This window comes from Rana temporaria, chromosome 6 (genome assembly GCF_905171775.1).
Source record: "Rana temporaria chromosome 6, aRanTem1.1, whole genome shotgun sequence".
NCBI lineage: Eukaryota > Metazoa > Chordata > Amphibia > Anura > Ranidae > Rana > Rana temporaria.
Window position 1 is genome coordinate 60,664,570 of NC_053494.1, and position 24,436 is coordinate 60,689,005.

General features: G+C 41.1%; 1 protein-coding gene across 2 annotated transcripts in view; it reads left to right on the top strand.

Annotated features, from left to right (window-relative positions):
* SYT17 (synaptotagmin 17) overlaps positions 1-11,028 on the top strand; it is a 228,729-nt gene extending 217,701 nt beyond the window's left edge. For both annotated transcript variants that reach the window (XM_040356898.1, XM_040356899.1), the window contains exon 8: positions 10,042-11,028. In XM_040356898.1, coding sequence (XP_040212832.1) covers positions 10,042-10,238 — 197 coding nt within the window. In that variant the 3' untranslated portion in view covers positions 10,239-11,028. The remainder of the gene's footprint in view (positions 1-10,041) is intronic.
* Positions 11,029-24,436: the final 13,408 nt, after the last annotated feature.

Below are 24,436 nucleotides of genomic sequence, written 5' to 3' on the forward strand. Positions count from 1 at the left end.
ATACATAAGCCACAGTAATATCAGTCAAAGCTCTCCCTAATCCCACTAAGGCCCATCCATTTTACTACAATAAATAATAATAATTTAGTATATTAAATAAACAGTAATATAATGAAAAAATAAATGCATAATTATTTAACATCTTCATGCTGATATACTGTAAATAAGCTCCTAAAGGAGGTCACATCTCTCAATGCCAGAGTGTCTTTTGCACCTTTTGACACCTACATTTTTTATAGAGATCTGTACAATTAAGCCACAAGGTGAAATGCACCAGGAGGGGTGGTTCCCAGATGGGGGCTTGCAGTGTGCAAGCCTGGTTGAATGAAGGGTTGTGAAACCAAATGCAAATTTAGAATTGTTTGAATGGCGGTGCCGGCTGCCGATCTGATGGACGGATCGGCCTTGGGGGGCTGACATCGTGGGCTCCCTGGACAGGGAAGTGTCCTTATTAAGTCAGCAGCTACAGGGCTTTCTTTTGGGGGTATTTGATCACATCTGCGTTTTTTATTTGTTGCGCTATAAACAAAAATAGAATACTTTTTGCTATAATAAATGTCCCCAAAAAATATATAACAACTAGGGCTAGGGAAATTAAAGATTAATTCCTCGATTAATCTTTAATTTTTTTGATCGATCAAAATTCTTTACGTCACCGGACAGCCGGGACAGTGAGACTTACCCTGCTGGATGCGAGCAAACTGCACCCATTGGATTGAGGTAACTTTGCATCTGTGTAGCAGGAGGATGCATCAGGCTCCATCAGGGGAATGGGGCAAAAATAACCATTGTTTTCCTGTCCTAAGCAGTTTTGTGCAGACAATTCTTTGTGTATCGACAACATCTGTTCCGTGCGAAAGACTGTTCAGTTCTTCAGGGTATATTGTCAATAACATGCGATCATATCTGCTTCCAGAAAATGTAAACAATCTGGTATGTCTGTGTGACTGGCTAAAGTGATGCATTCTTGCCTACTGTAAAGTGACTGACAGTCAATATACTAGATAAGTTTTATAATTAAAGTTAAATTAACTTTCTACGTTTTTCTTAAAGTTTAATAAGAAAAAATTACTTACGTCAGTGCTACAGTTTGAATTTAAAACGTATTTGTGTGAACTGTGAAGGTAAGTCATGGATTGTAGAAACTAACTAGTGACGGGTGATAGTGTATACCACATTTACCACTGACTAATACAGAGTTGCAATGCAAGGAGATCAGCTAAAAGTAGTTGGATCTGTAAGTGCGTTATAATTAATCGAAATTAGACGATTAATCGATTAAAAAAAAAAAACGATTAATCGAACACGAAAATTTTAATCAGTAACAGCCCTAATTATAACTTATGATTTTGTTTTTCAAACTTTATCAACACCCGAGATGTCTACTAGACTCTTGTTTGGACAGATTTAAGTGAGTTATTCCTAAGAATTACAGGCCTACAATATAAAACGCCAAATTTCCATGCAAAATTGTACCACTTTCAGCAGTCAGCACCTAAAATCTGAAATAATCATACCGCCAGGGAGGTAACCAGCATAGAACAATATGATTCCCTTGGCAAATTTGCAACCTTATAAACTGGCATCCTGAAGGCTTTCACTTTTTTGTTGTAGTTGGTCTTGTAAATAGGTTGGCAAATTGTTTAATAATTTAAATTATTTTGATCCCATGGCAATTTGCGGCCATTTATTGATATCTTCTAGTAAAAATCCTAAAGTTCTGAAACCTTCCATTTCTTTCCACACTGTAAGTTGGACCATATTCATGGCTGTGCCTATATTGTTAAAGAAAACCTCTGCTGGGAGAAACACAGAGGCTGCCGTTGCTTCTTCCTTTTAAAAAAGTTTCTTGTCTGTCAACGGTGTCAGTACTTTTTCACTGTTGGTATTATTGAATCATTGCTAGCAAAGTCAAAGTACTGTAAATAATATTAAAAATGTGTGCCATGCCTTTAGAAGTGAACAACACATGTGAGTAAATAAAGTGCAAAAAATTTAAACATGCATACAATATATAGTATTAATGAGAATATGCAAAAGAAGGTAAATCAGCGCAAAATGCTAGAACCCAAAAAGCAGCTGAACACCAGGGTCAAATCTCAAATCCCTCAAATAAACATACAAAAGATGGTGCAGCGCTAAAAGAATAAAGTTCATATGTAAACAATAAAAACACCCTCCGTGGGATCTTCAGTGGATACAAAATGACATGCAGAGATTTTCGTGCTATGTGAAAAACACCTCCACCAATAGGAATAAGATGGCCGCTCACCTCACAGAATGGACCCTATGATGAAAGGATCAAAAAAGCAATCCCTTGCGGGTATAATGGATGATGCACTGGATCTGTATGGCGTGTGTGGCGGTGTCACAAGCAATGGCATATTCTCAATGTAGCATGTGGCATGTAACAATAAATAACAGAACCATAGTGCTCTCTGTAATATCAAAACATTTAATGAAATGAAAAAAAATGCACTTACAGACAGAGCACTTAACCAGGGCTGGGTTGGTATACAGGTAAAAGGACGAGCGATGGTCGCGGGTGACGTCACGGCACTCTCGTTGGTTCTACATCCCTGTGGGCGGGGACTTCATCAGCGGATACGGAAGCTATAGTGACGCCCGCTAATAAACAAACAGAGCCGGGAGTTACCATGGAAACCCGACACGGCATCACGTGACACCACGCCAGGACATGGACAAACACTAACATGGTGACAGCGGGGTAAACATAATGCTGGACATGGATGTTCAGTCACAGGATACCCGAAAGTGTCCCCTAAGCTCATATATATAAAAAACAAACCCCTATTCATAATCAGAAAAGGAGATTGTGACGGATCTCAGATACGTAATAAAGATGGCTATACAGCCCAAAATTCTTTATCTTTCTCGAGTTTTACCTATCCCGGTTCCAGCATACTTTCTCAGAATACAACAACATACCACTTATTACCATGCAGCTTAATTAGACCATATCCCTAAATATCACGCAAAATGTGAAATTCCACTTTGGGTTGCCCTGGAATCAATAGATTGCGACCCACTTTCAATAACCAACCTTGTATGGTCTAATTCCTCCGACCGTAAAAAAACAAATAATCCTATAACTAAACATACACTAGTCATTTGGGATACATTTTAATTAGTAAATGGACTACAATCTCCCCATATACCTCTTTTATCATTTCTTAAAAATCCACTTTTATATCCTGCCTGGTTTTCCCCTAAATCTTTTAAAGCATGGACCTTCACTAATCTAACTCAACTCTGTAAAGTGGCATCCTCTTCTTCATTCAAAACTTTCCCTGACTTATGTGAAAGTCGCAAACTTCCTAATTCAAACCACTTTTGATATCTTCAAATTAAAAAAAATGATGCCCTATATACAAGAAAGAATTCATTTTATGTAGATTAATTAACACGCTTTGAAAATATATGTAAACGGGACCCACACACTAAAGGACTTACTTCAACTCTTTACATCTTATTACTAAACCCAACTCAGACCCACCATCATATGTGGCTAAGTGGGATAAGCTTTGGATCACAACTAAGTCACTCCATCCAAAAATATAGCTGCCTTAGAGACAAATTACAAAGTACTCATGCGGTGGTATTTGGTCCCTGTCAGAATTGCGAAATATGCTCCAAATTATTCTCGATCCTGTTTTCACGGCTGTGGTGATCTAGGATCACATCTCCAAACTTGGTGGGATTGCCGGGTAGCAAAACATTTCTGTAAAGGTGTATTTCTTATGATTTTAACACCAAAATTCCTATCAATCCTGATCCTACAATAGCACTTTTAAACCTAAAACCGGCCACTCTATCCTACCACCAATTCATACTCCTATTACAGATAACTACAGCCGCAGAACAAAGAATTGCCAAAGCTTAAAAATCCCATCCTTAATAATTGCCGAAACTAAAAATATAGTCAATCAAGCAATGATCCATGACCAAACAGAGACTATAACTCAAGATAAAATATCCAACTTTGAGAATATATGGAATCCCTGGGTGACTCACTTTTTGCCTTCCAATTTTGATTCTTCTCTTCTAAGACCTTGGTAATCTCAATTTATACTTCCATTCTCTGCATTCATGGTATGTGTTTGTTACCATGTACTACCCCAGTGACCCCTACTACCTCTCATTTCTTTCTTCCCTATTTTTTCTCCTACCTAAGATTACTTTTTCTTTTATCTTCTTTCTCTCTTCTACTGTTTGCCCCTATTCTCTCTCTCTCCTCTTTCAATTTACTCTTTATATAGTTCTGATAGTAGAACCTTGGTTATCATTATACCAATTGTACATAATTCCAATATGTAGTATAAGATTTTAGATTCTATAATAATATATTTTTTTTAACTATACTCTTGATAATAATTATAACCTTATTTTTTATCTGAGGTCATCTTATATTGACCTAGTCAAAGTTGGTTTTATCCTTTCTTATACAATGTATGATGTAATATTTTGAGTACCGTATTTTCCGGCGTATAAGACAACTTTTTAACCCCTGAAATTCTTCTTCAAAGTCGGGGGTCGTCTTATACGCCGGTAACCTAATGCTTACCTTATCCGGGACCGTGACATGCAGATTGCGGCCGTTCTTTTTTGAAAAGCCGTGCCCCTCTTTCTGCTGTTCCGTGATAGGCGGAACACTCAGCTTCCCAGGAGACACTGTGTTTAGTGTTCCGCCTATCACGGATGCCCTCTTGTCCGAGACCGAGGACGAGAGGGCATCCGTAATAGGCGGAACACTAAACACAGTGTCTCCTAGGAAGCTGAGTGTTCCGCCTATCACGGAACAGCAGAAAGAAGAGGCGCGGCTTTTGAAAAATGGACGGACGCGGTCTGCATGTCACGGATAAGGTAAGCAGTGACACACTGAGGCATGTAATTGGGCACAGTGAGGCATGTTGTGGCGCACAGTGAGGCATGTTGTGGGGCACAGTGAGGCATGTAATTGGGCACAGTGAGGCATGTAATTGGGCACAGTGAGGCATGTAGTGGCGCACAGTGAGGCATGTAGTGGGGCACAGTGATGCATGTAATTGGGCACAGTGATGTATGTAATTGGGCACAGTGATGCATGTAATGGTGCACATTGAGGCATGTAATGGTGCACAGTCTGGCATGTAATGGTGGCACAGTCTGGCATGTAATGGTGGCACAGTCTGGCATGTAATGGTGGCACAGTCTGGCATGTAATGGCACAGTGAGGTGAGGCATGACTAGTTGGAAGGGGGTCGTCTTATATGGTGAGTATATCCCAAAACCAACATTTTAGCTGGAACTACATCTCAAAATTATTACTATATATGGGATATTTTCTTTTGTTGCCACCATATGTACTTATGTATGCTAATTGTTAAATTTCAATAAACAAATTTGACAAGAAACTGCAGCTTGGCGTTGCATGCTGTTATTACGTTTATGATCTATCAGAACACCCAGATCCTTCTCAGCCATTCACCTGCTTCCCAGTTGTACTCCCCCTAGAATTTATTATACATGCATGTTTTTAGCCCCCAAGTGCTAAATTTGGATAATGGCTAAATTTGAAAATTTGGATATAGGGTAATGATTTAGCACTGCAGTCTGTGACTGAGTGGTTGACTCGTCCTTTAAAAAGACTGTGCCTCATTTCTGTACAACCAATACCAAGGCTGTACATAACATGCGTGTCCTGGGCTACACTTTCCATAAAGTACAGCAAAAATTGTTGCTACATTTATATAAATTAATAAAAATTTGGTCCTGCAGAGAGTTCAGTTAACATTTTCTAAAGCTAATTATACTGCATAATAGAGGGGAATCTGACTGTGGCTGCACTAAGAGCCGGTTCACACTAGAGCAGCACGACTTGCCGAGTTACTTGGCAAGGCTATCTGCCCACGATTTCAGAGGCGCCTTGCAAAATTACTTCTGTATTGAAGTCAATACAAGTCGCCCTGAAGTCATCCCAAAGTAGTACAGGAACCTTTTTCTAAGTCAGAGCGACTTGAGTCGCTCCTATTAGAACGGTTCCATTGTACAGAGCGAAGCACGACTCGTCAGGCGGCTATGTCGCCTGACGAGTCGCCCTTGTGTGAACCGGCTCTAAGTTCAGATACTGAGTTGTTTTGCAGACATATTTATAAATACAGCCTGTCATTCATTCGTGTTGCAGAATATCAACCATTACAGCATACTTATGCTGTCATTAGTTTCATATTCCAAAAGCAGAATATAGATGTGCTTTAAATGATCTCAGAACAAATGGCTGCATTTAAATCTGGTTCTCAATGGCAGTTACTCATCTAACATATGGAGATGGGTTTTATTTTGTGATGTACATAAACCCACGGGTCCTTATACAACGTCAGCTTTTTGGCATTTGCAAAATCTTCCCACTCAACATCTGAGAAAGAAGGTCTCAAGTAACAGTATATAAATCGGTTTTAAAAATGGGATAATGGGACATTTATCTGACAATGTGATTGCTAAGGAATGCTTGTAAACCTAATTCTACTGAAGAGGGTCATTTTGATAATCCTGTTAACTTTTCCCTTAGCACGAGTACACAAAACAAGGAACATGGAACTGTACCCTGCAATCAGCAATCTTAATTGTTCTGTAGCACATAGCAGTAGCTCATAATACAATAAACTAAAAGCAGTCATGTTCTAAAAGCTTGAGGGGCCTACAGCTTAGATTGTGTTATAATCCTCACTCCTTAACAGATCTGCATGCTTGGCTAACACTGTAAGATCCAGAAGAGTAGCACCCAGGGTTTGGAAAAAATGAGCAGATGCAGTCAACTACCAATACAGTTGGCACCAGTGGTGCATTAGTGGCAAGAATTGTCTTTTATCAATATATAATTTAAAATATTTTGTACCTCTAATCTTTGTTCTTTGCACTTAACATTCAATATATATATATATATATATATATATATATATATATATATATATATATATATATATATATATATAAATATATAGATATATATAGATATAGATATAGATATTTCATGCAAGGTTCTACCTTTGTTGTTAAGAAAAATTCACAGTATGCTAAAACATCATCAATATCATCAAACCCAAAATCTGGTGCTCTCTATTATGCTTATTCCTGTCAAACTTTGCAAGGTCACATTCTAAAAGCTGCCATACATTACTCCAATTGTGGGCAATTTTTGCTGAAATCCGAGCTATAAGTGACAGCCACTGTTTGAGTATTCTGAGAACCAATGGTGCTGGCTGTCAGAATACAATAGCTTTTAGGAGAGGTTTGTCCATCTACGCTGTTCAGCAGGCTGAACAAAAGGAATCTATAAATGTGTGGCCATGTTAACCCTCCCCCTTTTGACTAATGATGTTGTAGATTACCTCATTAGGCAGTGCAAAAGCTCACGGGGTGAGAGAGGTGGGCCAATGGGTAACCATGCGCACGCTCTAGTGGGAATTGGCAGCATAGAACCTCCACGTCTTTGGACTCCTAGGGCACTGTTGAAATGAATGGATAATGCATGCAAGCACATGGAAGGGCCAAGTATGATGTTCAACATACCACAGGTACAGTCTAAAGCTGGCCATATACTATAGAATTCTGTTTGAAATTTTTCATTTTTAAAAAACGTTCTTTTGATTTTGTGTTTCAATGTTTATTGTTTTAAGAATATAAACATTTGTACAGACTGACCAGCTTAAAAAAGCATCCATACAAAGAGCAAAACATGAAAAGCTCTGTGAAAACATAGTTGTAAAATGAGCTTTAGTACATCAAACTCCAAGAGGAACAATTGCCTCTACAACAGAGCCACTGTCAATAATCCTGGGGGAGTTAGAATAGCTGTTAGCTGAAATAGACCTATATGCATATATTGATGATGCTCTGTTGGCAGAGTGAAACGCGATGGTAGCGTGGCCTGGTTGGAGCCTGGGCTCAGGCTATCATGCACCATTTTACAGGTTTTTGAAAAGATGTGCGACTTTCAGGACTTTTCCATTAGATGTCTAGAGTTGGGATGAGCTCTGTCCTTCTCACTGCAAGCTGTTGCTACATAAGAGGACCTGGTGGAGCCTTGGGCAGCACCTGTCAATTTAGTTTTGGTCATATATTGATGATCAAACATGAAAATAATTGATGTGTCCCTAATATCCTTTAGGTGTTTTAGAGATACTGAAAGCTGACAAAAAAAAAACAACCAAGAGCAAAAAAAAAAAAAAAAAAAAGAGGGTAAATAGGACCTCAAAATATATAAAAAAAAAAGAGAAAGTGGAGAAAAGAAAATAAGAGTTTGGAAGCCTCCCCTGCAAGGGCAAAGGCCCGAACCACTAGATCAGCCTTTTTCAACTAGGGTACCCAGGTACCCTGGGGTGCCTTCAGGTTTCTTCAGGGGTGCCTTAGCAAACTGCCTAAAAATTTCCCCAAAATTGTGTACAAGCCAGAGGGTGGATCAAGCCTGCATTTTAGTTACACAAAGCAACAGGTTTTCATTGTGCACCATTACAACCTTCTAGCCCCTGGCATCGTAACAACTAATTATATCATAGGTTGATAAGTAGGACATCAAGTGTCTGCACAGCATTTTTGTTTGCCTCTCCCCTACCTCTCTTCGGCTGCTATGGGGTCACATTAACTGAGTGAGGGAGAAGAAAAACACTGGAATATTAATCAGTACCAGTGTGCAAACGTGTATTTGCTTTGAAAGAATAAATCCCCTCTAACATTGGGTGTCCTATGTGTGTGTTAGGCCCCGTACACACGACCGAACATGTTTGCTGAAACTGGTCCGCGGACCAGTTTCAGCAGACATGTTCGGTCGTCTGTACAGCCGAGCGGACTGGATTCCAGCGTACATTTGCCCGCCGGGCCTTTTTCGAGCGGGCAAATGTTTCTAAACTTGTTTAGAAACATGCCCGCTGGAATCCTGTCCGTCGGACATGTTCGGTCGTCTGTACAGACTTACCGTACATGTCCGAGCGACCGCCATCCCTCGCATGCGTCGAATGACTTTGACGCATGCGTGGAAGCATTAAACTGCCAGGGCCGCGTACTTTGCCGTGTCATCTTCGCGGCGACGGCGCGGCCTCGTCGCCGCGTATCGTGTACGCGCGGATTTCTGTATGATGGTGTGTACAGCCATCATACAGAATCTCCGGGCGGACATGTACGCTGAAAACGGTCCGGCAGACCGTTTTCATCGTACATGTTTGCCCGTCTGTACGAGGCCTAAGATGTCACATTATGTAAAACTATTAGTTTAGTTTTTTATATTTTAGAATGGGGTGCCTTGAGATTGTGCAGAACTTTAAAGGGTACATTGACTAAAAAAAGCACTGCACTAGATTACTATATTCATTCAAATGGTTGCAAATAGAGCAGCCAAGGATTCCATGTCTTCTCAAACTTAGTCTGTTTGTCTTTAAAAAGGCTAGCATTTTTTTTGTATAATCCAGGACAGTTTATTTTTCATCATGGCTAGGTGGACCACCACTCCATTGCAATAGTCATTTTAGCCACTAGAAATAAAAAATAGAGACTGTTTTGTACTTGGGGTCCCCCTATTCATTCAATTCAAATGTGTGATTTTAGTGGTTTTGGGGACCTTCATATTCGTGACTGTATGAAATAAAGCGAAGGCCCTGATCCAAAGATTTAACCCTGGGGCAAGTCCACCACACATGAAACATGTAACCTTCTGTTGTTCTTTCAATTTTATGATCGTAAGTGGGGCCAAATCGACGTTAATTTTTAATCAATGATGAGATGCAAAGTCCATTCATTCCAAAGTTGATTTTTAAAGCAAATGAAAAGTGTCAAAAATGTTGGTCAATCAAAGAATGTACTGAAATGTATTTATTTTTAATCTACTAGCATGTGTCTAGCTTAAGCTGATGGCTGTTACAAATGTTAGCAAGTCTACTCCTCAGTTAAATCTTCCATGTTATGTATTTGATAAAAGCCGATATTGATGATAATCAATGTATCTATTTAAAAAAATGGGATGATTGAGATCAAATCTACTTTTTCTTTCAGTTTATGGACATAACATGAAAAGCAGCAATGATTTCATTGGAAGGATTGTGATTGGTCAGTATTCATCCGGCTCCCCTGAATCAAACCATTGGCGAAGAATGTTGAACTCGAATAGGACAGCAGTGGAGCAGTGGCACAGCCTGAGATCGCGGGCTGAGTGTGACAGAGTCTCCCCAGCTTCACTAGAAGTTACGTGAGAGCCCCAGAAGAGGTGATGTCACCACGCTTACTCGCATGGGATTGGAATCTGGAATTTCAACTGCTTCTGATTAATGGCAGCAGATAGCCTATGTGCCTAAGTTAATATTCATGATGCAAATCACGTGTTCAATGTTGGTCTTATCAACTTTGTTCAGGCAATGTCTCAAGATATGCTGATTATTGTTATAACTGTCATGGCATTGCACACTCATCTGACTTTTCATTCCATCCACTATAGAAAATGTCGATCTGGAGCTGCTTAAGAATTCTAAAAGTTGATTTAACATGTTAGTTCATGAAAACTATCTTATTTCATTTTGAAGGAGGCATAAATATATGTGATCTGACTTGTGAATGTGGAAAAACATCTAAAAATAACACACAAAAAAAAACTAAAATATGTGGCACCTATCTGAAATGCAGTTTTGTCCTTATACATGTTGAACACTATACCTGTTGATGTATGTGTGTGAGTATGTATAAACACAATCTATATTTATATATTTGTTTCTAAAGTACAAAACTACAAATTTGTATCTATACAAATTGATTTAAAGTTATAGTGATATATATACAGATATAAATATATATATATATGTGAAAATGATATATAATATTCTAAGAGTATATATGTATAAGACGTTCCTACAGCCATACAGGCAAGAGACTCTGTATTATTCATGAAATTACACGTGAAAATTATTGGTTATTTTAAAGAGCTTGGATCTAGGCTTGTCACTGTAGGTACAACTCACGGATAAATAAACAAAATAATTTGGTCTCTTGCCTGTACATAAGAGTGATTATTCTATAACAGACCTTGGAGCCAACAAAAATCGCAAAATGTAGTAATTGTATATTTAATACATATGTAGTCTAAGAGTGCATATTTTTTGATAAATACATATATTTATTTGTGCCATTAACAACTTAAATTGTGTGCAACACTTGACATGTACAATCAATGCATTGATTAGTATATTTATAAAGGATAGCTATTATTGTTTAGATCAGGCCACTTCTACAGTGGGGAAAATAATTGTTTGATCCCCTGCAGATATTGTTAGTTTGCCCACTTACAAAGAAATGAAGGGTCTATCATTTTTTATCATAGGTGTATTTTAAATGATAGAAACAGAATATCAACCAAAAATCCCCCCCAAAAAAACACATGGTACAAATGTTATAAATTAAGTTGCAGTTAAGTGAGTAAAATAAGTATCTGATCCCCAAGCAAAGCATGACTTAGTACTTGGTAGAGAAACCCTTGCTGGCAATCACAGAGGTAAGACATTTTCTTGTACTTGGTGACCAGGTTTGCACATATCTCAGAAGGGATTTTGATCCACTCTTCTTTACAGATCTTCTCTAAATCCCTAAAAGGGTTGTAAACCTTCGTGTTTTTTCACCTTAAATGCATCCTATGCATTAAGGTGAAAAAACACCTTGCAGTGTCAGGCCCCCCAGCCCCCCCATTTTACTTACCTGAGCCCCGAATCACTATGGGCACGATTGACAGCAGTGCAGCCATTGGCTCCCACTGCTGTCAATCAAATCCAATGACGCGGGCACCAGGGTCATACACTCCACCTCTGTGCTTAACTGTAGGTGTTGACCTAGGGTTGTCATCCTAAATTGAATTTTTTACACACTTACAGACCAGATTTTCCCCCTTAATGACCAGGCCATTTTTAGCGATATGGCACTGCATCGTCGGGCGTCGATGTATTCAAATAAAATTGACTTTAATTTTTTTCCCACAAATAGAGCTTTCTTTTGGTGGTATTTGATAACCTCTGTGGTTCTTATTTTTTGCGCTATAAACAAAAAAATATATATGTTTTGCTATAATAAATATCCCCCCCCCCCCCCCCCCAAAATGTAAAAACAAATTTCTTCATAAGTTTAGGCCAATGCATATTCTTTTACATATTTTTGGTAAAAAAAAATCTGATAAGCGTATATTGATTGGTTTGCACAAGTGTTATAGCGCTTACAAAATAGACACTAAAACAAAATACTGCAGCTCCCTGCCTGTATTTGTATGAGAACACCAGCAATTGTATTCAGGTAAGCTTTAGGTGCACACTGTGCAAAGGACAATACAACTGAATACTGTAGGTCCCTGCCTGTAATTGTATGATAACACCAGCAATTGTATTCAGGTAAGCTTTAGGTGCACACTGTGCAGAGGACAATAAAACTGAATACTGTATGTCCCTGCCGGTATTTGTATGAGAACACTGGCAATTGTATTCAGGTAAGCTTTAGGTGCACACTGTACACTAAGTGAAAATACTGCAGCTAGCACAATCACCTGCCTGCCTGTCAGTATATTAGGTAGAGCATACAGGAACGGATCTAGTGAAGCTGAATACAGTGTATACAGTGGGGATCGAAAGTTTGGGCACCCCAGGTAAAAATTTGTATTAATGTGCATAACGAAGCCAAGGAAAGATGGAAAAATCTCTAAGGCCTTGTACTCACGACCGGATCTGTGCGCTGAAAACTGTCTGCCGGACAGTTTCCGGCGTACAAGGCTGATTTTTGTTTTGTTCCGCTGGCTTGTACACACCAGCGGACCAAATTCCCGTCGTACCGGAACGCGTGCACGTAAACCACGTACGACGTCACTATAAAGGGGAAGACCAAACTTAATGGCGCCGCCCTCTGTTCCTCTTTTGCTAGTTACGGGTTTGCTCGTGTTAGTGAAGGTTTGGTTAGAGCTGATTCGCGCTTCTCGGTCTCCAGGCTTTGACAGCGTGTATTCACGGGTTCAGTGCGTGTGCTTGCTGGATCGTAGTTGTCATTCGGCTATAGGCTAGCAGGTTGTTTCTGCTTTTGCAGTTGCATCCTGTGCGCTCGTATCTGTTTGTCACGCGTTTGTCGCAGGTAGTGCTGGATTTGCGAGTGCTTTCTGTTTGAGTGTGTTCTTGACTGACCAGCCGGCCGGTTTGAAGCCATGATGGAGCAGCAGCGTCAATTTTCGCGAGTTGGTGCTGTTTATGGGATGGCTGCTGGATATGTTCATTATTCCAGTACTTTGGCCAGAAACAGGGGGCGGAGGCGTTTCTGGACCAAGAATTGGTTGCGCCAGCGTGACCAGTTCTCACATATGCCTCTGCTTAGGGAAATCCAGGAGAATAATCCTAATGACTTTAGGAATTTTCTCCGCATGACGGACCCCGTATTCAACAGTCTGCTGGATCTTCTGTCCCCCTATATCACGAGGCAGGACACTGTGATGCGCCAAGCCATCACGGCCGAGCAGAGGCTTATTGCCACGTTGCGGTACCTGGCGACTGGGAGGAGCCTGCAGGACCTCAAGTTCTCGACAGGCATCTCTCCGCAGGCGCTTGGGGTCATCATACCGGACACGTGTGCTGCCATCATCAAAGTTCTGCATGAGGAGTATATTAAGGTAAGTTTCCTGGCTGTAATAATGTTGATAACTAACTATATTTTTCATTTCCCAGATATGCTGTGTGTTTAACTAACGTTCCCTTTTCTCCCTATGCATGTTGATATAAGCTTTACATGTTTTATTCTTGGCCTACCTGCATATTTGTCCCTTACCCAATATTAACCTGTCCAGCATGCTATCCTAGTGACAAACCCACCTTGCCATTTTTTAAAAAATGACTTTTTGGTTTTTGTGTCCCCCCCCCCCTTCAAACTTTTATTGTCCCCATCAGAGGGCTGTGGAGTCTCTTAATGAAGTGGCCCTATATATTTCATTTCCCAAATTCTCCATGCACATTTTTGTAATGCAATTTTAATACTGTGAAGTGTCACAAGGATGCTTGTAGGATGTTTTTGTTACAAAGTACTAAATCTCTTTTTTTGTTTGTCCCCACAGCTACCCTCCACACCACAGGAATGGCAGTCTGTGGCTTCCCAATTTGCCCAGCGGTGGGATTTTCCAAACTGCGGTGGAGCAATAGATGGGAAACACGTCCGCATTGTGCCCCCACCCCACTCGGGGTCCTACTATTATAATTACAAGGGTTATCATAGTATTGTGTTGATGGCGGTGGTGTCGGCACAGTATGAGTTTCTATATGTGGACGTGGGGAAGAACGGCCGGATGTCTGATGGGGGAGTGTTCGCACGGACTGATTTCTATGATCGTCTCCAAGCTGGTGGTCTGGCATTGCCACAAGATGAAGAGAATGTGGAAGGACTTCCGTTTGTGTTCCTAGCGGACGAGGCTTTCGGGCTTGGTCCTCACCTCATGCGGCCTTTTCCCCAGAGGACCCTCACCTCAGAGAGGAGTGTGTTTAATTTTCGGTTGGCCAGGGCTCGGAGGGTAGTCGAGAATGCCTTTGGGATACTCACCAACCGGTTCCGCCTGTTCAGGACATCGATACATCTGGCGGAATATAAATTGGACACCGTTGTATTTGCATGCTGCATTTTGCACAACTTTTTACGCAGGCACTCCCAGACGTACCTACCCAACATCGGTTCTGAGGCAAGACTACCCTCAGATCCCCTTCCCGGGCTGGACACTGGTCGCGCTGGCTTGGCCCCCCAATCAGCTCGTGAGGTACGCGACAAATATGTTGAGTACTTCATGGGTCGGGGGGCCATTGCTATGCCAGATCATATTTCTTTCTAATTCGGCCCCCAAAGAAAGGAATATTCTCACAAATAATAAATAATTAGACCATTGGACTTTATACAGTTGTTTGTCATTAATGCTTTTTCTCTTTTTATCTGTCTTCCTGGTTCTCTAAGTAACTTCTGCAATTTTACTGCATAATTGATTTATCCACTTTTAGTAAATAACCACATTTTGCACAGTATTCACTCATCTACAAACAGGGTATTGAGTCTAGAAATAAGAAGCAACTCCATTTTAAATTTTGGAGGTCAATTTTTTTAATTTTTGCTTGTTCATGACCCCAAAAATTATTTTAGTTTTTTTTCATTACTCCCTGCTTTTGTACTTAGGAGTCTACAATTTGTTTTTTTTTTTGTTTTTTTCAGGTAATTAAACAAAAAATATTATGCAGATTATACATTTTTTAACAAGTACACATTTTTGTTTATCAAATATAGTTAGATTTATTGTTTACATATATATATATATAGAATATTTTGGGTGGGGTGTTTACCGCCTTAGTATTTTTTATTCTCGGCATATTTTTTATGCACAAAAACCAAATTTTTTTAAAAATTTATTATTTTTTTTGGTGTGTTTTTCAATACGAATATTTGTTGTTGAGATTTAGGAGTCAAATCTCGACTTCACTAAATTCAGTGATTAGAGAGATTTATAATTCTATATATATATCTTTTTAATTTTTTGAAGGTGTTTAACTTTATAGTATCCAAAAATGTTCAACATGGTCAAAAAGTAAAAAAATACAATTATAAAAATATAAAAACTCACAACAGCAGTCAGTCATGGTGTGCTTTCACACTGGAACACGCCAAAATTTGAAGATACACACATTCAGTGCAAACTCGCCAAATGTCATTGGTTCAACAGACAAATGGCCACATGTGCTATCTGACATCATGGGTGATCAATGTCTGTGTTTTGTGGGAGCAAACCCTTCCTCTCAACTACTTGAGGATGGAGGAGGGGGTTGGACCCACAAAGCACAGACACTAGATATTCTGTGATGGCAGATAGCACATGTTGGCACACTGTGTGTGTATCTTCAAATTTTGGCGTATTCATTATTAAAACAGTAAAAATGTTTGTGGGGGCGGGGGATGGGCGGGGGGTGTTTCAGTCTTTGACACGGCCCATCATGTCAATAATATTTTTAAAATTAGATTCGATGACCATCATTCTTTGCCGCATATTGTCCATTTCCGTGCAGCATTCCAAAAGGACATTTGTTAAATTCTCTTCCATGACAACCATCCTTTCACGCATATTGTGCATTTCAGTGCTGCACTCCATTACCTGCTGAATAATTATAGCAGCACTTGCACGTGAAAATATTGGCACACCATCCTCCTCCCCTAAAAAAATTCAAAAAATGGTCATTTCCAAAATTATTTTTCGATGAGGCCTATCTACATATGTTTTTTTTAATCAAGCTAGGGTGACACTGACCTGATGGGCTTCTCCTTTCCACCTCTTCGACATCTTCTATCACTCCTCCTTCTTCCACCACCTCCCCATCATCTTCTATCACTCCTTCTTCCACCACTTCCCCATCATCTTCGACTCCTCCTTCATCCATCAATCCACCTTCTTTCAATTCGCCAAATTGTTCTTCCGCCACTTGCCCTTCATCTGCTATAAATTCTAAGTCCAAAATTACTTCTTCCTCCTCTCTTCCTTCCTCCTTTCTTCCTTCCTCCTCTCCTTCCACATCCTCTTCTCCTTCCACATCCTCTTCTCCTTCCACATCCTCTTCTCCTTCCACATCCTCTTCTCCTTCCACATCCTCTTCTCCTTCCACATCCTCCTCCTCCTCCACATGTTGAGATGGAAGATTTTGGCCTTGTCTGGCCCTCTCTGCCTCCTCCAAATGCTGGCGACTTCTTTCCCCTTAAATAACCCAAAAAAAATGTAGACTCATCAGCACACAGATATTGGAGAGCATAAATCGCACACATTGCTTAGAAGAGGCTTTCATTTAGTGACTTTTATATTTCACCAAACCTACATTTTGGAATTACTTCTATGGCAAGCTCTGATCCTGCCCCTTTTTAGCAAAGTGACACACATGGATGTCCCCCCTAAACAGTATTTCTGGGAGACCCTACCAAAACACATTTTTGATTTGGGGAGACACAGGTGCTCTGCATTGCAGCTGTGAAAACATCTGCTTTATTACCACTGTTTTTAGAATGAATCCTGTTTGCCTTTCCCATTCTCCTATTTAATTTTTTTAGAACTAGCTTTTACACAATGTTTACCAACAAAGTTTTTGGCCAGTGAGTCATGTCCAGGTGTGTTGTTCCTGGAATAACCGAGCCTTTCTGAGAAACTATGTGATGTTACGTGGTTTACTAAGAACACTATTTGTAAATATGTAGTTATTTATGTCCTAAAAAAAAAATGACAACATGTTTTTAAAATTACAAGCAGGCCAAGGAGGCAGATGGTGAAATATACATGGCAACACATTATTGCAGACAATCACCCACCCCCCCCCCCCAACCCCAATATATATTTACTTACTTTTACGCAGAATTTTAAGTATTTTCTTCATCTGATGTGGCTCCCTCAATTTTAAGTCTGACCAGCGTTTCCTCAGCTGTTCCTTGGACCTGGTGATCCCAAACATCCTCTGCATTCTCCTCGCCACCTTGTCCATAATATGTGCCTTTCGGCGGTTAGGGGTCTTGTATGGCCCTAATTCACCATCATAGTCCTTCTTTCGCATGATGTAAACTAACTCCACCATTTCCTGGAACCGCATATTAGTGGCTTTATATCTTCTTTGCCTTGATCGGGACGTCCCTGCCTCTGTCCCTTCACTTGTGGCATGAGAGCATCGTGCCCGCTCGTGTGACATCGCCATCTTTCCTTTCCCACAGAGATTATGGGCGGGGAAAAGATGAATTGTTACGCCATGGGCGGAGAAGAGGGCGGCGTTTAATACATACGCGGAGTGTATAGAATGCAAACAACGTGTTTACGTAGGTTACGCGGAGAATCTTCGAGCGCATCCAGAACATACACAGTTAACGCCATATTTCCTAAACTCATTGATTAGGGGCCTAGCAAAGGTGACGAGGGCGGGGTTTAATAAATACGCGGAGTGTTTAAAAGGTGCACGCCGTGATTACGCATCTTACGCGGTAATTAGGCGAGCGTGAGAAACGAGGAGCGAGAGACAGGAAGGTAAGGAAATTAAAAATGGGATCAGCAGAGGCCTGGAAAATGTAGACACATGGGATGGGGGTTTGGGCTGTTGGTTGCACCCTTTTTAAGCTATTCTGTCTATGGGGTACCACAATGTTATTTTGGTATCCAAATGCTTTTGGACAACTCACAAAATAGAGATGTGAACAATGCTGTACCTCATTGACAACTTTTTGAATGGTGTATTCAGATCAGGCAAAGTATTGTTCAAGTGTTGGTTGTACAAAGGTCATTAGGAAGTGTCTTTTATCTCATCCATTGTCAGGGGCATGAGATTTACACATGAAAGAGTGCCTAGATGAATACTGTCATTTGTAAGCATTGTTTATTTGTCTATATTAAAAATATTTACTGCAATGTTAACAATGGCTCTGCATCTATCAAATCAATGTTTGGTACAACCAATGCGGCCGAGCTGACAATCATTTTTACAACAAGAGAGACTGTGTTTGTAATTAGATATAGGTAATAAATTTAAAGACACATATTATATCAAGGTCAACGCTGATCCTTTTGAAAATTTATTTTTCTTTGGTTTATGTTTTGCGAATCTAGACTCAAAAAGAAATATCATTTTTCTAAAAGGGAAATGGACCTCCTACAAACAAAGGAAGCTATAGAGGCCTTACTCCAAAAATATCAGGACACGCCCATCCTGTGGAATTCCAAGCACTCTTTATATTGTAATAAAGATGTACGAGCGGCAGCACTAGAAGAGCTAGCAAACTATATGCAAACATGGGTGCCAGGATGCACTGCCAACATGGTGAAGGATAAACTTGCCAACCTCAGAAGCACATACAGGAGAGCAAACAAAGCTAATAAAAGCAAAAAATCGGGAGCAGCAGCAACACAAGCAAAGGAACCCAAACTGTGGTATTACAAACAGATGGCTTTTTTGCGGGACGAAATGGAAGGCAGGAAAACGATGTCGAGTCTTTCTTCCAACCTTTCCTCCATGCTACCTTCCAGCGGACATTCCCCAGATGACCACAGCCCTGCAGAGTCGGAGGAAGAGGGCCTGGCTGACAGAGATGCAGATCTGCCACCCTTCGATGAGGAGGTATAGTAGTTTCCTCTATATTTCTGGCGTAAATAATTCTTGGTGGATTAATGATTTGATATTGTAAAAGAAAAGCCAAGCTGGGAAAAAGCAAAAAAAAAGGTGTACAGACAAATAGGTGTCAGGGATGACAACTGCAGGGGTCAGAAGTAGAGTGTATTCAAGTAATAATGAACAGAAAATACTAAACGAAAAACATGAAAATGAGTGTGGTTTTATTTAGCGAAATTGTAAAAAATGTCAATTTTGTCCCACACAGGAAGAAGAGATCAGCCAGGAGGTGGCAGATCCTCAGGTGTCTGTCAGCCAGGAGGAGGCCGGGGTCAGTGGCAGCCAGGAGGAGGCCGGGGTCAGTGGCAGCCAGGAGGAGGCCGGGGTCAGTGGCAGCCAGGAGGAGGCTGGGCCCAGTGGCCTGCAGCAGGTCCCCCCGGCCAGGAGAACCACCACCAGCCAGTCTTCTCCCCCCAGGTGAGGCCATCAGGCCGAAGGAGGCAGTTGAGGCCTGTGGAGGAGGCAAGCCTCCGCATGATACAGGAGGCAAGCGCCATCATGAGGGCCCCCCTCAACCCCACAGAGGCCTTCAGTGCCTCCTTGGCACATGATTTGAATGAAGGGGAGGAGGACCAGAGAAGACTGGCAAAGGCCCTGATGAACCAGGTCCTTTGGTGGATGCAGAAGGGCCTGCTGACCCCAGAGACTGGGCTATGTGACCCGGCCCGGCTTGCGGAACACCATCCTCCTGCTGCCACATCGACCCCACCTGCAAGAGCCCGTGTAAGATCCGCTGGAAGGCTGCCTGGAGGGAAGGTTGGAAAGAGGAGGAAACGTTGATTTTCTGCCTTCCATTTCCTTCCACATAAAGGACATATTGTTTGGACTACCACAGTTTGGGTTCCTTTGTTTCTGTGCTGCTGCTTCATATTTTTGTGTTTGGCTCCTGAGGCTTGGAAGTTTCTCCTTCACCATGTTGGAAATGCCAGTTTGCATATAGTTTGCTATCGATTCTAGTGCTGCCGTTCTGTTTAATTTTTGGGATGACATTTGCCAAAATAAAAGGCTTTTTGCTTTCATTTGAAAACATGTCTATTGTTTGTTATACTGTGGGGATTATTAGGCAGCAAACCTTTAATAAATATACAATGTGTCATTTACAAAGGACACACTCCTTGGGGGGGGGGGGGGGGGGACATTTGGTGTGCCAATATGGTTCAATATTCTCAAATGAAACACAAAAAAAAAAAAAAAAAAAAAATAAACCAAAAAAAACATGTAAAAAAAAAAAAAAAAAAAAAAGGGTGACATAACTAGAAACAACATAAAAAATTAAAAAGATGCACATTCCTTTACAAAAATGACTACAATAAATTATGGAGGACCACCAACCAAAACACACGTCTGGCATAGAAAACATTATTAAAAGATTACATCACAAGCAAGAAATTGACATTTCAGTATGGGACAACTCTATTGAAATTGCATCAGCAAGAGAACGGGGTTATTATAGCAAGAGAAGAATTAATAAAACGAGGCAAGAAACTGTGGTTTAGTGCGCCTTTTTAAGACATTGTTCTCTTGCTAGAATAAAAGGTTTCTAATGACGAATGTGCCATATCCCAAACAAACGCGAGTTTTACCTGAACGAGCGCTCCCGTCTCCTCATTTGTACTGAGCATGCGCGGGGTTTTTGTACGCTGCTTTTGTGTACAGACGACCGAACATGTCTGACGGACACGATTCCAGCAGACTGTTTTAAAGCAAGACCAGGAAACAGTTGTTCGTTGGAAAACGGTCTGGCCGACGAATGTTTGCTGAAATCCTGTCCGTTACTGCCTACACACGAACGAACATGTCCGCTGAAACTGGTCCGCGGACCAGTTTCAGCAGACATGTTTGGTCGTGAGTATGGGGCCTAAAAGGCATCAAATTACAGATTAGACATTCTTAGAATATGTCAAAAAAAGATATTGGGCCAGATTCATCAATGGATACGACGGCGGATCTCCTGATCCGCCGTCGTATCTGTGAGAGCCGACGGTCGGATCTGTGAGATCCCACGGTCGGAGCTATGCGACTGATTCATAAGAATCAGTTCTGCATAGATCTCCCTTAGATACGACTGGTGTAAGTGACTTACACCAGTCGAATCTTAGGCTGTAATCTCCCGCCAGCCGCTAGGTGTCGTCGCTTTTTTTTAAACGTCGCATATGCAAATGAGGAGAACCTCTGATTCACGTCCGTACGCCCGCCCGTAGCTCTTTTTCAACGTCGTTTGCGTTCGGCTTTTTCCGGCGGAGAGCTACCCCTGCTAATATGAGGGGTAGCTAATGTTAAGTATGGCCGACGTTCCCGCGCCGAGTTTTAAATTTGTTACGTTGTTTACGTAAGTACGTCGGGAATACGGATGGCCGTAAGTAACCTAGCCGCCAAAAACAATGACGTCCTAGCCACGTCATTTGGAGCATGCGCACTGGGCTTTTTCGCCGGCGGCGCATGCGCAGTTAAATCGGCGCGGGAACTCGCCTGATTTAAATTGTAGACTCCCCCTAGCCGCGGAATTTGCATTCCGCCGGGGGGAGTTAGGATCCGACGGTGCAATTTGCGAGGTAAGTGCTTTATGAATCATGCACTAGCCTCGCTAAATTGCACCGGCGGATCGTAAAACAGGTAGATCTGGCTGATCTAAAGATCCGCTGAGCTACATGAATCTGGCCCTTTATTTCTATCATTTACACTTTCAAAATTACAGAAAACAAAAAATGGCGTCTGCAAAAGTTTGGGCACCCTACAGAGTTAATATCTTGTACTGCCCCCTTTGGCAAGTATCACAGCTTGTAAACACTTTTTGTAGCCAGCCAAGAGTCTTTCAATTCTTGCTTGAGGTATCTTTGCCTATTCTTCCTTACAAAAGTCTTCCAGTTCTTTGAGATTTCTGGGCTGTCTGTCGCGCACTGCTCTTTTAAGGTCTATCCATAGATTTTCAATTATGATGAGGTCAGGAGATTGTGAAGGCCATGGCAAAACCTTCAGTTTACGCCTCTTGATGTAATCCCTGTGGATTTTGAGGTGTGTTTAGGATCATTATCCATTTGTAGAAGCCACCCTCTCTTTAACTTCAGCTTTTTCACAGATGGCATCAAGTTACCATAAAAAAATTTGCTGAAATTTTATTGAATCCATTTTCCTTCTACTTGTGAAATGTTTCCTGTGCCACTGGCTGCAATACAACCCCAAAGCATGATTGATCCACCCCTATGCTTAACAGTTGGACAGAGGTTCTTTTCATAAAATTCTGTGCCCTTTCTTCTCCAAACATACCTTTGCTCATTCCGGTCAAAAAGTTATATTTTAACCTCATCGATCCACAGAACTTGTTTCCAAAATGCATCAGGCTTGTCTATATGTTCATTTGCAAAGTTCAAACGCCAATTTTTGTGGTGAGGACGTATAGAAGAGGTTTTCTTCTGATGACTCTTCCATGAAGACCATATTTGTACAAGTATCTCTTTATAGTGGAATAGTGTACCATAACTCCAGTGTCTCCAGGATTTTGAATTGCTTTTCTCACAATCCTGCGAGCTGTTCTGTCTGATATTTTTCTTGGTCTTCCAGATCTTGCTTTAACTTCCACTGTTCCTGATGACTGACATTTCTTAATTACATTCCGAACAGAGGATATTGACATCTGAAAATGCTTTGCTAGATTCTTATAGCCTTCTCCAGCTTTGTGAGCGTCAACTATTTTCAGTTTCAGTTTTCTAGACAACTCCTTAGAAGAACCCATGGTGCTGATTGTTGGGGCAAGGTCAGATGAGTCTGGGCATTTAAAAACTTTGAGGCCCCGTACACACGACCAGTTTCCTCGGCAGAATTCAGCTTCCGACCGAGTTTCTGGCTGAATTCTGCAGAGAAACCCGGCCGTGTGTACACTTTCGGGCGAGAAAGCCGACGAGGACCTCGGCGAGGAAATAGAGAACATGTTCTCTATTTCCTCGTTGTTCTATGGGAGAACTCGGCCCGCCGAGGTCCTCGGCGGCTCCAGGACTGAACTGGCTGAGGAACTCGATGTGTTTGGCACGTCAAGTTCCTCGGCCGTGTGTACGGGGCCTCAGATTGACATCACCTGATTGAGAACAATCCATGACACTGGCAGATCTCAGCTTTGCAAAGGGGCAGTGCATGCTATAAATTCTGCAGGGTGCCCAAACTTTTGCAGACGCCATTTTTTGCTTTCTGTAATTTTGAAAGTGTAAATGATGGAAATAAAATCTAACTTTTTTTGACATATTATAAGAATGTCTAATCTGAGATTTTTCCATCTTTCCTTGGCTTTGTTATGCACATTAATACACATTTTTACCTGGGGTGCCCAAACTTTCGATCCCCACTGTAAATATATATACAACACCTGGGATGCATATATATCCTCTACACACTGTCACTGCAGCTAACTGACTCGCCTGCATGCCTGCTCTATCTAACTCAATTGAAAATGACACTGTCTCTCTCTCTCTCTCTGTCTTTCACCAACGCCGCAACACACTACACAAGGCCCACTTCCAGGCGGCCTTATATAGTGTGGGGCGTGTACTAAATCCCCTGAGGCATAATTAGCCAAAGCCACCCTGGCTTTGGCCAGTTACGTCTCTCTGTACAGACGGCGCTGTGATTGGCCAAGCATGCAGGTCATAGTGCATGTTTGGCCAATCATTAGCCAGCAATGCACTGCGGTGCCGCAGTGGATTATGGGCCATGACGCACCACTCAAATTTGGCTTGAACGGACCATAACGTTCGCAATTCGACGAACGGTCGAACATACGATGTTCGAGTCGAACATGAGTTTGACTCGAACACGAAGCTCATCCCTAACAGAGATCACACTTTCAATGCTTAGATTAAAGAGGCAGAACAGTCAAAAGATCGTTAGAAAGATCAATCAATACATCCTTAGAAAGATCAATCAAAAGATCTGATCCTTGCTTGCTCTGGGTACACTGTGAGATGTTATATGGACACTGGGTCATGGAAATATTTATACCGCACTTAAATATTTAAAATAAGCGATTAAAACCTTTTTGTCTATATAAAAATTAAAACAAAGAATAGCGGTGTGAAAAAAGAAAAAAATGATTACATTTATTGATACAGAGAAGAAACTTGTATTAATCCAATATTTACAACCCTAACATAAATATCACTTGTTAAAACAGAGAGGATACTGCTGAATATTGTTACAACATACATGGTACAAATAAGAATATGGCTGTAGAGGACTCAACAGTATGTTAAGAA